This window comes from Oncorhynchus mykiss, chromosome 24, assembly GCF_057628025.1.
Source record: "Oncorhynchus mykiss isolate SJ-2025 chromosome 24, ASM5762802v1, whole genome shotgun sequence".
Lineage (NCBI taxonomy): Eukaryota > Metazoa > Chordata > Actinopteri > Salmoniformes > Salmonidae > Oncorhynchus > Oncorhynchus mykiss.
The window spans coordinates 13551894-13567867 of NC_143045.1; the positions used below are offsets into that span (position 1 = coordinate 13551894).

At 40.9% G+C, this 15974-nt stretch overlaps 1 protein-coding gene across 1 annotated transcript; it reads right to left on the reverse strand.

The window, feature by feature from the left end:
* Positions 1-1296: 1296 nt before the first annotated feature.
* Positions 1297-6165, reverse strand: LOC110503777 (uncharacterized). The gene is made up of 4 exons (XM_021582293.3): positions 5554-6165; positions 4549-4785; positions 3062-4250; positions 1297-2497 (listed from the first exon to the last, which is right to left on the reverse strand). Exons 2-4 carry the CDS (start codon positions 4685-4687, stop codon positions 2311-2313), a joined length of 1515 nt encoding a protein of 504 aa, XP_021437968.1. The 5' UTR covers positions 4688-4785; positions 5554-6165; the 3' UTR covers positions 1297-2310.
* Between the last annotated feature and the right edge of the window lie 9809 nt (positions 6166-15974).

A 15974-nucleotide genomic window follows, 5' to 3' on the forward strand; every position in this document is an offset into this window, starting at 1 on the left:
ATTAGAAGAGGACATCACTCAACCACCCTGTGAGAAGACAGTGAAGCACTAGAGCAAGATATACATTTTTATTCATTCCAGCGACTCCCTATTCTAACTTTGATCTGCAAGAATTGTGTAAGATTGCCTCATACTTTCAGAGGCCCATGTAGTATGGATATGGAGAGGTTTCGCACACCCTCCTAGTGGTGGTTGATGAGATTGGGAATTTCTGTTGTCACTCCAAGAGACAGATACCGGTCTTCCTCAGTGTGACTTTGGCCTCTGGGTATGCAGTAGATTAGTACTTTAGCTTCATTCCAGTCATAATTGTTACTGTAGTGACTGTTTGCCAGCATTACAGAAATTGAGTTTGTGTTAAGAAGTATTTCCCTGTAATTTCCCTGTAAAATATCCCATATTTCCCTGAAAAACACAAGACTTTATGGTGTTCAGAACTTTTACTCATTTTCAGCATTATATGATTAATCATTTGTTACTGTACATTCCTCTAGTGGTGAAAAATAGATTGACTTACTCTCCCTGCAATGCAGCCAACCAGACCAGAGGGAGTGAAATCTTGGTTCAAAACAGACACAGAAGGGATGGGCATCTCGCATTCCTACTCTTGTCTGTCACTTTGAAACTACGGCCTAAATAAAAGAATAGGTGTATACAAAATGGTGATACAGCACTACACCTAACCTTTCTATCGGGGTCAGGGTTTCGGCCATATTGCTACAACAATCTGATTCCTTCAAAACTACACACCGACATATTGGCAGGTCGAGATGGATCCCCAATAGCCTGGTGAAACCAGCCTGATCGCTGCGTTCACCATTCTGTAATATGTGGCGTGAAATAGAATGGTGAATGCAGTTGGTTCTAGCAGACTAGAGTCACAGATTACGAGAAGACAGCTTTTACCTGGTCAGGTCTGTATGAGTTTGAGAGGGTACCTTTCAGTCTGTATAATGCCCCTGCAATGCCCCTTACCACCGCATTGGGTTTGTACGTGTTTGAGCGGATACTTTTCGGCCTGTGTAATGCCCGACACAGCGGTGTCCGGGCTGATGGTGAGACTCCCTATTGACCTACCTTGATGTTGTTGTTTATTTGCTGGACTTTGACAGACATCTAGTCCACCGTACATTAAGCTACATGACCAATCACTGTTAGCTAGGCTATAAAAGAAAAGTGCACTCCCTCTGTGGGTCCCACAGAAATGGATTGAGCAACACGGATGTAAACTGTGTCTGACTTCTATAACAGTGTAATAACAATGTATTGTAATAACAGTCCACAAAGAATACATGATAAAAAACATAACTAGTTTATTTGGCTGCAATTTACCTGATAGTTAGTTACCAGACATCATCATCTATCAAACAATCAGACCTGAATTGAACACATACTCATCAAATAAGATTCTCATGAAGACATTATGCCCAACAACAATTTATTGTTGTGTCAACAGGTGATTGTTATTTCGCAAAATACAGCCAAGAAAAAACCAAGAAGATAAAACAGTGAATGCCATGTATATTTTCCCCATTATGTAAAAGTGGACAAACATCCTGAGTATGATTCAATATTTGAGGGGAAAGCTCTGTAGAACTAGTCAGCTAATGAAACTAAAACAGTTAAAGCATGACTTGAGAAAATGCTCTATGGAAACCATTAAATCAGGAAGCCATGCAGTTCAGAGAATGTTGTCATTTTCAAATAACAAGCAATCATGCTTTTTTAACAATCAAACATGCATTGGGTACTTTAGCAAGGTCTAGGTGGTTTCCTACATGTTCAACATGAGCATTTTATAGCAATCAAATATTCTAGTAGTTTGCAGCATTTATTAATGAACTTTTCCACAGCATTTTAAACATTCCTTCTTCCGTCCCTTATACCAAATGAGTGGAAGAAGCAAAAGGGTACTTAAATGAATAAATAAAACAAAACGTACAATATCACAGAATAAAGCTTCCTTCCTTCATGCTGCCATTGAGTGTCAATAACACAGACATAATTCAATCGCTTCTATTACTGTTAAAAAATGACAGTTAAACAGTCAATCATTGCAAGCTCAAACATTACAAGGCAGGTCAGTGTCACAGTGGTCACGGACAGTTTATTTTAGTTCCCTCCTAAATTCAACTAAGGCCTGAAGTCATTCAGGGAAACATTTGTAAAAATACATTGTGTTGTTTATTGTCTGTAACAATAATCAAGCAATTATATTATTTCTTTTTTGAAAAACTACCAAAATCATGCAACTATAATTTTGAACAAACAAGTGCTTTTGATGTGAGTGCTGGTGTTGTGGGTAGGAGATTAGGCACTGGCATCTTGCTTTAGGCGCTGACTACGTGCCTTGTAGACCTCGATGAGTAAATCTTTGACATATTGAATCTCTCGTTCCACTGACTCCGCCTTGTCACGGAGCTCCCGGTTGTGTTCCTCCAGCCCATGAAGCTCATCCTCCAGTATGTCCAGCTCCGCCCTCTTACGCAGTCGATACCTACAGTTTACAAAATACCAGGGTCAGCTTGCACCTGCTGTACCGTTGGAGCCCCCTCCCCTTTCCCCTTATTATGTCCCTCTCTCAGTCCCCACCACAAGTGGCAGTTGCCAACCCTATCCTACACCCACAACATCCATCTATCTTTGTAGAAGTAACCATGACTTGTCTTGAGTCACTGAGCTACAGTAGGTTGGCAGTTCAATATCAGTTCTCTCTAAGAGATAGAGATAGCTAGTGTCATGAATTTAACATGGACATGTTTTCCCAACCTCATCCCTTAAGTGCTAGATTTCCGGATATGTATCTATGAACATCCAAGATAGCAGGTCCTATTAGAAGAGTTCAGATTTCAGATTTTATAAACACATTTATATCTGAGAAATTCTTGTAGCACTATCACACCAGTGAAAAGACACAGTGATCCCATTCAAACCAGAGATGAAGGTCTACTTAAAATGTGCACAGACATTTTTTTGGTCAGACTCAAAAAAATGACCAAACATTCTATCATCACAGTTTTTATTTAAACTTTATAAAATCAGTACATTTTTCACAACATACCTGTGAGCAGCTGTTTTGTTCTGGTCTCTCTTCTTCTGCTTCCGTTCTCCGGTATGTACTTCCAGAGGGACAGCGACAAGGCCAGGTTTGAGGCAGCTCAGGGAGCATGGATCTTCCTTTAGCCTCTGTACTGCTTGCCTGTGAATGGGCGAGTCCACCATTGGCCTCTCGCTCTCTCCTCTTGACAGACATTCGTAGCTTTGGTCTCCAAGACATTCTGGGAAGAGGTAGTGGCCATGCTGGGGCTCTATACCATGTACTTGTGTAGGCTCTTCGATTTCACTTATAAAGCTATAAGGCTCTGTATCAGCAATGTTTGGGTGGTGGTGGTAATAGCCACCGTTTGCTTCTGGCTCTTGAGGAATACCTCCAGAGAGTCCACCATCTTTGTTGCAATGAAAGACCTCCAGCCCCATACCATCATAACCCCTGCCACTAACCTTCATTCCATGCATCAACTGTCCTTCTCTCTTGGGGTGGGTATCGTAGGACCCACCCATACCAAAACCTCTGGTCATCTCTTCACTGCAAAAAACGTCCTCTGTAAAACAATAACTTTCCTCTTCCTTCAGCAATACACCACATTCTCTGACTTTCTTTACACTGCCAATGTTCTTCCCAACTCTCTTCAATGTAGAAAAGTGGTTAACAGGAACCTCTGTGCTTCCTGAGGAACTTCCTTTGGCACTCCAGGTGTCATGCTCAAGTTCCTCTCCAACTTTGTTGACACCATCTGAAACTATTCTTCGGCAAGTATTGTATGAACGATGATGACAGTTGTATGGGGATTGTCTAGCCATTTTGGGTCTTCCAATGGGACCACCACAGAAGCTCACTCGGTCGAGTTCCCCTGTTGCCAGGGTAACAAACAGTGGGCTGGTTTCTGATTGGTTGCCACTGTACGAAGCATAGGGCAACTGGTAGTAAGAATGGGCACCCATTGCTTGGGCACCTTTGTCACATTTTGGTGATTTGTCCAATTTGGTTGAAGTCGATTCAGACCGGAAGTAATCCTCAAGCTGAGCAAGCTCCTCTTGCAAAAGAGAGGTCATGACCTCCAAGTCAGAGGGCACCTTGACATCATGTTCCAACGGTGAGGGCGGAGAAGATGAGCTAGAAGAGGATTCAGTAGTCGACTGGAACGAAGACAAATCAACTTTTTCCGTCATCCAGTCCGTCTGACCATCACCTATGAAAAAAAATGATTTTATTAAAATATTGAATTCAAATGTCCATATCGCAGGCATACAATTAAATGAGGATTTTTTTTAAACGGTCCTTTAATTTCAGACGATAAACGATAAATGTAGAAAAAAATATATATATATCCTTGCGAAACTAACCGATCATTTGAAAATGATTGAACGCCATCGTCTTCATTGGGAAAATATCCACTTAGCTTCACTCATTGTACGACATTAGTTCGTACTGCAGTGCGGTTCCACCTGGAATGTGGAAAAATAAAAAAGCGTCTTGCCGTAACTCACCAATTATGTGCTGTCTCTCCGGTAACTCCACCCCCTTCCTTCCCCAGGATTGGCTGTCGTTAGCTTGTTGGGAAGAGGGAATGATGAGGTCGACCGTGCAAACAAGAGGAATTTTCCTGCGAAGGATCGATATCGCCATCGTGTCTTTTATTTCGGTCAAAATGGTGAAATGCACTAAGTGTGCGAGGGTTCCAGAGAAGCGTCACTATGGACAGAGTGGTGGGAACACTTGAAGACCTGTGAATGACAAAAAAAAAATCTACTTAAAACAATCAACAACTCTACTGAATTTCCACACCCAAACACCCCCATTTCACCCCACTGCCACACCCCCAAAACCACCACACACTAAAAACAACTGTTACAATTGTACAATTATCAGAGGGTCTTCACAGACCAAAAATGGTTGAAGATTCCTGATAATTGCATTTTGCATCCATAAACCAACATGTTAGTTTTCACATTACGAAACTACTGAACTTTATGAAAATAAGTTAGGTTTGGAAATCTGTTTCAGGGCTATATAACACTGTCTCTATGAAAACTCACTCCCCTCATAAAATGCAACTATAATATCTCAACAACATATCAAATTGTATTTGTTATAATCCATTTCACAGTCCAGGAAAGCAGTGCCTACACGATGTTAGTTAGCCTGTGTGTATTCTATATCAAATATTAGAAAGTATTATTTTTTCCTCTCGTTCCAACTATTATATGTTTATGTTTTAAATATATAGCAAATTTCTACATTTGAAAAATATAGATTTTACTAGTAGCCCAGTGATAAAATATTTTTCAGTGGCAGTTCTCACCTCTGAGCTCAGTAGGCTACTGTAAAACTGTAGATTCTAAATATCTCTGTTAGACTAAAAGGTCATTACAATAACCCCAACATCATTTCAGAAATGGTTAATAAAACAATTACAATGTCAAAGCTAACATATTGAACACATTATACTTAACAACAACTGTAGAATAAAGAGAACAAATAATTTCACTTACCCCATTATTTCTCAATAGTATAGTTGTTTGGAAGTGCGTTGCAAATGCAAAGCACAACAATTAGTGACAGGGAGGTCAATTTAATAAGTCATCTCTTACTTAGAACACAATGACCTCATTTGGTGTATTATGAAGACGATGAGTTTCAAACAGAAAGTTTAGGAATCAGCAACTTCTTCTGGAACTACTAAATCCGGACCGTATCACACTGTTACAAATCAATCCGCAGTTTACATTTTACCCCTTTTATCGCGTCATATCCAAGGGACTTTCCACCCTGTTATTTCCAAAAGACATATTGTAATAAAATGGAAATAAAACGATGTAACTTTACATTATTTACATTTAAATAATAATATATATTTACATTTCTACAACCACACTTGGGTTGTAAAAACGCAATTCACCTCAGGAATCATGGCGTTTTTAAGGATCATATTTCCGAGCTAATATCTTGTTAGTAAATACATTGTCACCCACAGAGAATGTCCTACATAAATCACTCTGTAATAACGGACACGGTTTATAACGGACTATTTAGTCACACACACGGGAGGAAGGATACAGTCTTGCAGTTGGAAGGTGTAATTTTTGTTGCAGCACTGTTGCATCAGTTACGCAGCGGGTTCGCCGAATGTTGTAGGATTGTGGTCACACTATTGGTTTATCTAGACTAAACCTCTTATTGGTCGATTAGGAATTGTCAAATTATTTTTAATCGTCATAGATCCAATGTTACTTTGTATATGTGTGTACAAGTAGTAAGGAGATAGAGGCCACCTGCCTCTTTCAGTATTTATTATTTCCTCCATAAGACATTACCTCTTTAATAGTTATAATAAGAAGGTTGCAACCTATAACTTTACGAATGAGCAAATTCTATTATAAATGTAATGCACTTTAGTGTAATCAACCAGAGAAAAACTTAGTAGGCTACTAGCCATCAATTTCATCTCAACTAAAATGGTCAAACTTCTATAAAAAAAATGTCTTATTAACATATTTTGTGTGTAGAATATTAAAAGTAAAATAATAATTCCAAAGGGCTATATGGTTAGAAGGACAAAAGGACACACAGGAGGTCAAAGCAGCTTACACTTGACTTTATCTCTCATTAGTACAACAGTTACACCACTCTCTGTCTGGAGTTGCTATGCATTTTCCTCACTGAGAAACCAAAAGCTGATTGAAGCAGCCATGTCTTCCTGTTGCTATAGTAATAGGGAACACTGCCCCCCTTTGAAAACATGGTTTTTGGCGTGTCTGTTGCCAAGGGTTTAAAATAATCCCCTTACCTCTGCGCTTACAATGTTCTTGTTACTGCACTCATTGCAGCTTTTGTGCATACAACCTCTTAATTCTTTGCATTTGTAATATTCGTGCCATGAAGTTCATGAAAACTTCCTGCAGTCGTCTGACCCTTTCTACGTCTATTCTTTCTCGACGTGTGTAACCTAACCTGCAACCGATATTCTATTGTAATATATAAAAATTAGACTCTATTCCATTCCCAAAATAATGCACAAAACTGGTCATAGTATAAGGATACAGGACACACTTTTTTGTCTTTTTTTGTTTGCTTTCTTCGCTGTTTCAATTTCTCACAGCATTAACCATCTGATAGCAGCAGAAACGCCACCTGGTGTTATCAATAGCATCGTTGAGGAATGTAGTCCACTTGCTATTGTAGTCCATTTGTTATTGTTTAACATCTCTCCAGGAGACCAGCACTAGTAAATTGGAATGTAACTATTATAATCATATGGGAGAGTACTGTTGCTTTTTGAGAGGTTCTTTAAGATTTGGAATAGTGGAAAAATTAAACATGAAACACCCAATTAACACTGATGCATGCTACCACGAACGGATGTTTGTGTGTGCGGATGTGGAGAATGTGCAAATATTTTCATGTTTTTTTCCCTTTTTTCTGTTCGAAGAGGTCACGGAGAAGGTTTATATTATAACAGGCATATTGTATGCATATGATATGCGTTCTGTAGTCACATATCATCTCGTATGCCGTACCTATATAATTTTATGCTATATTTGATTTATTTTCTATCTAAATTTCATTTATGGAAAATAATACAAATCATATTTTCTGCTGCAAAAGCGTTGCCCTCTCTGCAACTACTGTTCAAGAATCTTTGGGAGATCTGACCCTACATCATAGAGAGAACTGCTTTCAAAGGAGGGCTTGCACTTCGCAAGTGTGGCACATTGGTAACAGTTACAGCATAGTTTCATCACCAGCTCCCTACGAATCCTGCTTACATTAACTTTTCACACGGATTGGCAATATGGGAAGCAACACTACAGGTTCCTGCCAATGCAGGGACACTTTTGAAACCTTTAATACACCCTCCCTCTCACATGACTTGTGTGTAAGATGTCATTATAGCGATTAAATCCTGTACTATAATAAACAATGGAATTGCTTCCTTCCTTTTTGGTGTAGGTATACATCCTTTACGAAAATCTATTTGTATAGAATAGTCCTGAAAAATTATATCAGAGGCAAATTTGCAAAGATATGACCTTCAATTTGATGAAACCTTCTTGAAAGTCAATCATCCCTGAGGAAGCTTGGTAGAAAGAGGGAGTGTCATTCTGTCATCTTATCATGCAGCACAATGTCATGCAATGTACTGCATTGTCAAATGTGGTTCAATCTCCAGCAGGAACTAAGAACTTCCTCTTTTGTAGGTCTGTATGACATTCAGAAGAATAAATAATCTCTCTGTTTAATTAATACAAATGCTTATACATTACTTACAAAAATACTTTGAATCATATTGACATTGAGCCTGAATATTAATACCATAACATATCTTACCCTGATATGGATGGTAAAACTAGATTTGTAAAAAATTGTTCACTGGGCCAAAAGCATCACTTTAGGATATTATCACGCTTTAGGGAAGACCCAGATGCAGACAGTGTCGAAGTAACAAAAGTGTATTACTACAGGAGGGGGCAGGCAAAACGACAGGTCAAGGGCAGGCAGAGGTCAATAATCCAGTGTGATGTGACAAGGTACACAACGGATGGTGGCAGAACAAAGTGCGGTGTTCTGGAAAGTCTGGTTTGAGCTTGAGCAGGAATACTGAAGTAGAGGCTAAAGACAATTTCTAAGCAGGTTCTCAGGTTCTCATTACATTTCATTTCTCATTTCATTTCATTAATCATACCGGTGACATTCTGTTCACCTTCATCTTGAGCTCCCTCACAATCACCTTCAGTCAGTAACTGATAGTGGCTCAGATTGGGGAGGTAGTTAGTATCCTATGCCCCCAGCCCTGACTATGAGCTGACCAGGACCAGGAGAGCTAAGGAAGCAAACCACAAAATAACTGCATGTCGCTCTGGATAAGAGCGTCTGCTAAATGACTAAAACGTAAAGGGTTGCAGTTACATGTTCAGATAATGTTACTGGATTACTGAATCTTATTTGAGTACTGCAGTCTCACATAACAATATGGGTTGGAATAGACAACAATCCAGTGATTTCAAGCCATTGTAGTTTCATCACAGCAACAGAGGAATAATAAGCCTTGAATTTGATCTAAGAGCCAAAGAGAACAAGTGTTTTACAGTATTAATAATAATACTTTTCCCTCCCTCAGCACCTTACTTACTCCCACCCAACAGTCTATTGTGAATCCCACCCTGAGTATATTTGTGGAGTGCCAGTCCACTAGGGGTTATCCTGAGGGATTATAGATATTAAATACTGGATAGGGAACCCAGAATGGGTATGAAACAGCAACAGGAATGCTCCTCAACAGCAGTACTGCCATGATCAGTCACTCTTCCCATGACAACAGGGGCCTTTTGAGCCTCAGCAGCAGTCTGGGTCCATAGCGAACTAACAGGCAGCAGCAGCCAGCTGCTCTCCTGTGTCATCCACAACCACAGGCTTAATCAGTCCCTCATCAACAGGCCAGCCACATGGAGACAAAGCTCCCCTGTCTCCACACACAAGTGCATCCATATGGCTTCTAAATACTAAAAAGAGCTGATGTGTGCTCTGATGAAGATTCGGGCGTTTGTTTTTGTCACTCTGATTGTGAACATTTTGATGAAGATGCAGCAGATTCAACTCAATACAGTTGAGTTGTAAGAGCAGGATCACTTCAGAAGGAGCCTCAAGGAAAATATAGAGTAGACTTGTCTACTTGAGGTGATTCAGATACTGCATTACAAAACCCTTGAATTAGATATTGATCAGTATTCGATATTGACCAGAATGTACTATTATTCTGAATTACATTGTTTAAATATGTTCATCTATCAAGTACGCAATGATTCCTCAAAATGAGCCCATCCCAAAAATGAAGAAATACTAAACAAGGATCTCTGCCAGGGGTTCTTGATATAATACTGTGCTTGAGTCTGCTGCCCTCTTCTGTTACTTGCTGTAGATGATCGTAGAACTGACACATCGTCTTCAATACATTAATAAGGAGATCCTTGAGGAGCACTTCTTTAAAAACAATTATGTTGAGAAGAAACAAATGATTGTCCAGCAACAACAATTAAGAGCATGCACACAACACATACTGAATATTGTGTGTGTATCTGTGTGTACGTGCGTGTGAGTGTTTGTTTTTGTGGTGCATGTGTGCGTGTGTGCATTTGTATGTGTGTGTGTGTGTGTGTGTGTGTGTGTGTGTGTGTGCATCTTCAAGGCATAGTGTGGTGTTGTGGTTCACAAGTCTGTAGGAGCTGGGCGTAAAGCCATCAACAACTCTAAGGTTCACAAGGTGCTCTCTTCTCCAGCCCCATCAAAGGTTATTACTGGACAGGGAAATATGAACAAATCTATAACACACAGTGAACGATTGGCAAACTTCTTCTCACAGAAAGAAAATAAATTGTATACTGGTTCACATTTGATATAGACAGTAGGATGTCTTGAGAAATGTTCATAGCCCTAGAGCTGTCTAATAATATCCTGTCCTATCAGACCAAAAGAATGTATGAGCATGCAGCCTCTTGGGGAGAGGCTTTTCCATATCCGTTGGTAAATTCCTCTGTTTACCTCCCAATGTCTGACTATGCTTTCTGTCTCTCTTTTAAAACCATCATTAGGTGTGCTTGCTGAAGCCAAGCACAACTTTAGAAATGTTTCATACTTATTATTAATGTGCTTGCTGAAGGCAAGACCACTCCAGATTTCTTACATATTCATATTATTAATGTGCTTGCTGAAGGCTAGACCACTCTAGAGTTCTTACATAGTTGTATTATTCATGTGCTTGCTGAAGGCTAGACCACTCTAGAGTTCTTACATAGTTGTATTATTAATGTGCTTGCTGAAGGCTAGACCACTCTAGAGTTCTTACATAGTTGTATTATTAATGTGCTTGCTGAAGGCTAGACCACTCTAGAGTTCTTACATAGTTGTATTATTAATGTGCTTGCTGAAGGCTAGACCACTCTAGAGTTCTTACATAGTTGTATTATTAATGTGCTTGCTGAAGGCTAGACTACTCTAGAGTTCTTACATAGTTGTATTATTAATGTGCTTGCTGAAGGCTAGACCACTCTGTTTAAATTTGCACAAATTAGCATAAATTTGCACCAACAGTAATAGTAACTCACAAACTGTTCTAGCTAGAGACACTAAATCAACTTTCACATGTTCAGGCTATCCTATCATAGCAATCAAACAAACATTCCAACTATCTATAGTTTTTCAACATTTAAAATGTGCATACCCCAAGGTGGTAAGGGTAGGCAACAACACATCTGCCACGCTGATCCTCAACACAGTGACCCTTAGGGGTGCGTGCTTAGTCCCATCCTGTACTCCCTGTTCACCCATGACTGCGTGGCCACGCATGACTCCAACACCATCATTAAGTTTGCTGACGACACAATGGTAGGCCTGATTACCAACATTGATGAGACAGCCTATAGGAGGAGGTCAGAGACCTGGCAGTGTGGTGCCAGGACAACAACCTCTCCCTCAATGTGAGCAAGACAAAGGAGCTGATCGTGGACTAAAGGAAAAGGAAGGCCAAACACGCCCCATTCACATCGACGGGACTATAATGGAGCGGGTCAAGAGCTTTAAGTTCCTTGGTGTCCACATCACCAACAAACTATCATGGTTCAAACACACCAAGACTGTCGTGAAGAAGGCACGACAATGCCTATTCCCTCTCAGAAGACTGAAAAAATTTGGCATGGGTCCTCAGATCCTCAAAAAGTTCTACAGTTGCACCATCGAGAGCATCCTGACTGGTTGCATCACTGCTTAGTATGGCAACTGCTTGGCCTCCGACCGCAAGGCATTACAGAGGGTAATGCGTAGGGCCCAGTACATCATTGGGGCCAAGCTTCCTGCCATCCAGGACATCTATATCAGGTGGTGTCAGAGGAAGGCCCTAAAAATTGTCAAAGACCCCAGTCACCCAAGTCATATACTGTTCTCTCTGCTACCGCACGGCAAACAGTACCGGAGAGCCAAGTCTAGGTTCAAAAGGCTCCTTAACAGCTTCTACCCCCAAGCCATAAGACTGCTAAACAGTTAATCAAATGGCTACCTGGACTATTGACATTGACCCCATGATACTGAAAATGTCCTTATACCCATCATGAGCTTGCTACAACCTAGCCTATGAATGAAGGATTACAACATAGGTGCACACAGGTTGAGAGAAAAATTTGAGATGACAGACAGGATCACATGGACAGACAGTGACACATTCAACAACTTTAACATCTTCAAAACTTTGTAAACTATAACAATTCAAATTAGAATTACTTAGAATTGGTTAAGAAAGAACAGACTGGTCTATACAGACAACAGGCAGAATGTATTATGCACAAAACTTGGCAAAATGAATACTTCAACGAGCTAAGTCAGCTCAATGAGTGCTTTGCAAACCTTACAGCAGTCGAATCAACAGAGGGGATAGTCCATGCAGACCAAAAGGTAATTAACAATACATATCACTCTTTTTACTCTGAATTGTACTCATCACAGGTTAAACATGATGATACTGATTGCACCAGTTTTCTAAATAATGTACAACTCAGACATCTCCCTAATCCTGCAGCATCTCAATTAGATGCTCCAATCTCTTTGGCTGAGCTTAAAGAGAGAGTACAAAACTTGAGCATAGGAAAATCACCAGGCTATGATGGATTCACAATAGACTAATAGAGTTATTGACTGTTTTTTGGGCGCAGTTGGGGAAGCCACTATTTAATATGATCCAGTTCTCTGTGTCCAAAAGGTAATTCTCAATAGATGTAAACAAAGCAATTATCTCGCTTTACTTAAGAAAAATAAAGATTCATTAGAGTGTGCTCACTATCAACCCCTATCACTGTTAAATTCAGATGTCAAACTATTTGCAAAATGAATGTCTCGAAGACTTGAATCTTACATGACAAATTTAGTTCATCACGTTCAAACTGGCTTTATAAAAAGTTGTCTGGCCTCTGACAACATCTGCCGTCTATTACACATCATTGACACAGCTGAAAAGAACTACCTGCTGCTGTTCTTTCACTTGATGCCAAAAAGGACTTTGATCGCCTTGAATGGCACTACCTCTGGACAGTACTCAAACATATGGGCTTTGGAGATTGTTTTATCAATATGATCAAAGTACTGTATTCTTACCCATACACTATGGTGCTTCCTGGGAAATTATGTTCTAAACAATTCCCCATTGACAGAGGGACAAGGCAAGGCTGTTCTCTCAACAGCTTACTCTTCGCTTTATCACTAGAACCTTTGGCTCAGGCAGTCTGTCAGTCCACACATGTTCCTATCACTGCTCACAACTCTGACCACCATATCTCCCTTTCTGCAGATGATATTTGATAATATATGTTGGAGACGTTCCTCATTCTCCACCTTTCCTTCTCAATATCTTTAAAAACGTCAGTTCAATCTCAGGTTACAACATTAATTGGTCAAAATGTGCACTACTACCACCGAATGAAGATATGAGGAATACCTCCTTGTCCCCTGACATCCCAATAGTAAGCCATTTCAAATACCTAGGTGTTGACATCTCCCCGTCCTTACAGATCACCACCGATTTGAATAGTGTTTAAAACAAATAGAGTCTGACCTGCAAAGGTGGTCTCAATGCTCAAATTCAAGCTCTGTTCATACATGCATTTCCATCGTTAAGATGAACATACTTCCACGGATAAACTTTTACAGCCCTATGATTCCCCTTTTACATATTGGAAGAAACTGCACACTTTGATCTCCAAATGTATATGGAAGGGCAAGCGTCCTCGGATCAAAAGGTACTGAGACAGAAGTGTTCTGGAGGCCAAAATCGCCCCAATCTCTCGGCCATCAGCATGATGAGGTAGGCTATCTTGGAGTGATCCAAGGGGAAGGAGGGGTGAAGCTCAAAGACAAGGGAACACTGACCTAGGAACACCCGACAGGTGTTCCGGAGGAGGTAAGTGAGGCTCCCGAGAAGGTGTATTGACCAATGAGATGGCGCTGCTAGCAGCTGTGGGGGTTACCACATTGGCAGGCAGCCTCCCAGACAACTGTGGAATTGCTCCAGCAAACTGTCCAATGCCCAGTCATGGCTTTCAGACAATATTTGTACCCCCACCACAAAGCCACGATGCAATGCTTACTGATGGTGGTTTCTTGGGTGGAGATGGCGTTGCGCAGCTGGCCCAGGTCTGCTGGGTCAGTCATGGCCAGTTTGTACTATCAGGAATCAGGGTAAGACCCAGATGCAGACTGTCGAAGTAAGAATGTTTGTTAAAGCAACAGGGACAGGCAACGACAGGTCAAGGCAGGCAGGGGTAAATAATCCAGAGTATAGGGGCAAAGGTACAGGACGGCAGGCTCAGGGTCAGGTCAGGCAGAGGTCGATAATCCAGAGGTGGGGAAAAGGTACAGGACGGCAGGTGGGTTCAGGGTCAGGACAGTCAGAGTTGTTGGGCAGGCGGACTCAGAGACAGGACAGGCAAGGGTCAAAACCAGGGGGGGCGCGAAAAGGAAAGACTGGGAAAAAGCAGAAGCTGAGAAAAAATGCTGGTTGACTCGACAAACCAGATGAACTGGCAACAGACAAACAGAGAACACAGGTATAAATACACAGGGGATAATGGGGAAAATGGGTGGCACCTGGAGGGGGGTGGAGACAATCACAAGGACAGGTGAAACAGATCAGGGTGTGACAGGGTATGACTCTACGAGCTTGGCACACCTGTATTTGGGGAGTTTCTCCCATTCTTCTCAACAGATCCTCTCAACCTTACCTTTTGGCAAACTCCAAGCGGGCTGTCATGTGCCTTTAACTGAGGAGTGGCTTCCTGTCCGCCTGCAGAGATGGTTGTCCTTCTGGAAGGTTCTCCCATCTCCTCAGAGGAACTTTGGAGCTCTCTCAGAGTGACCATCGGGTTCTTGGTCACCTCCCTGACCAAGGCCCATTCTCCCTCGATTGCTCAGTTTGGCCGGGTGGCCAGCTCTAGTAAGAGCATTGGTGGTTCCAACCTTCTTCCATGTTAGAATGATGGAGGCCACTGTGTTCTTGGGAACCTTCAATGCTGCAGACATTTTTTTCGACCTAATATCGACAGGTGTGTGCCTTTCCAAATCATGTCCAATCAATTGAGTTTACCACAGGTGAACCTAATCAAGTTGTAAAAACATCTCAAGGGTGATCAATGGAAACAGGATGCACCTGAGCTCAATTTCGCGTCTCATCCCAAAGGGTCTGAATACTTATTTAAGTAAGGAATTTTATTTTTAATAAAAAAATCTAAAAACCTGTTTTTGCTTCGTCATTATGGGGTATTGTGTGTAGATTGATGAGGATTTGTTTTTATTTAATCTATTTTAGAATAAGGCTGTAACGTAACAGAATGTCAAGGGGTCTGAATACTTTCCGAATGCACCTTTTGTTCTCAAATAAGCATGTATTGTGGGTGGGAAGGGGAGGGGTGGGGGGATAAGTGTGTATCTGTGTAATGTCTGTTGATTTGTGTTTTTCTGTCTTGTCAACCCCAAAATTATAAAACTTGATAAAAAAAATGTCTTCTTCATAAATCATTAATATCCCAGCAAACAACAATAGCAACTCTTGAACCATTCAAGTTAAAGACACCAAACTAACTTTCACAAGTTCAGGCTATCCTATCAATAAATCAATCAATCAATTGTCCCATCTATCTACTTTTCAACTATAACCAGTTGCTACCATACCACCCTTTTAGGCCTCACTCCCCACTATCTGAGATATTTACTGTAGCCGTCATCCTTCACATACAACACCCGTTCTGCCAGTCACATTCTGTTAAAGGTCCCCAAAGCACACACATCCTTGGATCGCTCGTCTTTTCAGTTTGCTGCAGCTAGCAACTGGAACGAGCTGCCACAACTACACAAACTGGACAGTTTTATCTCAATCTCTTCA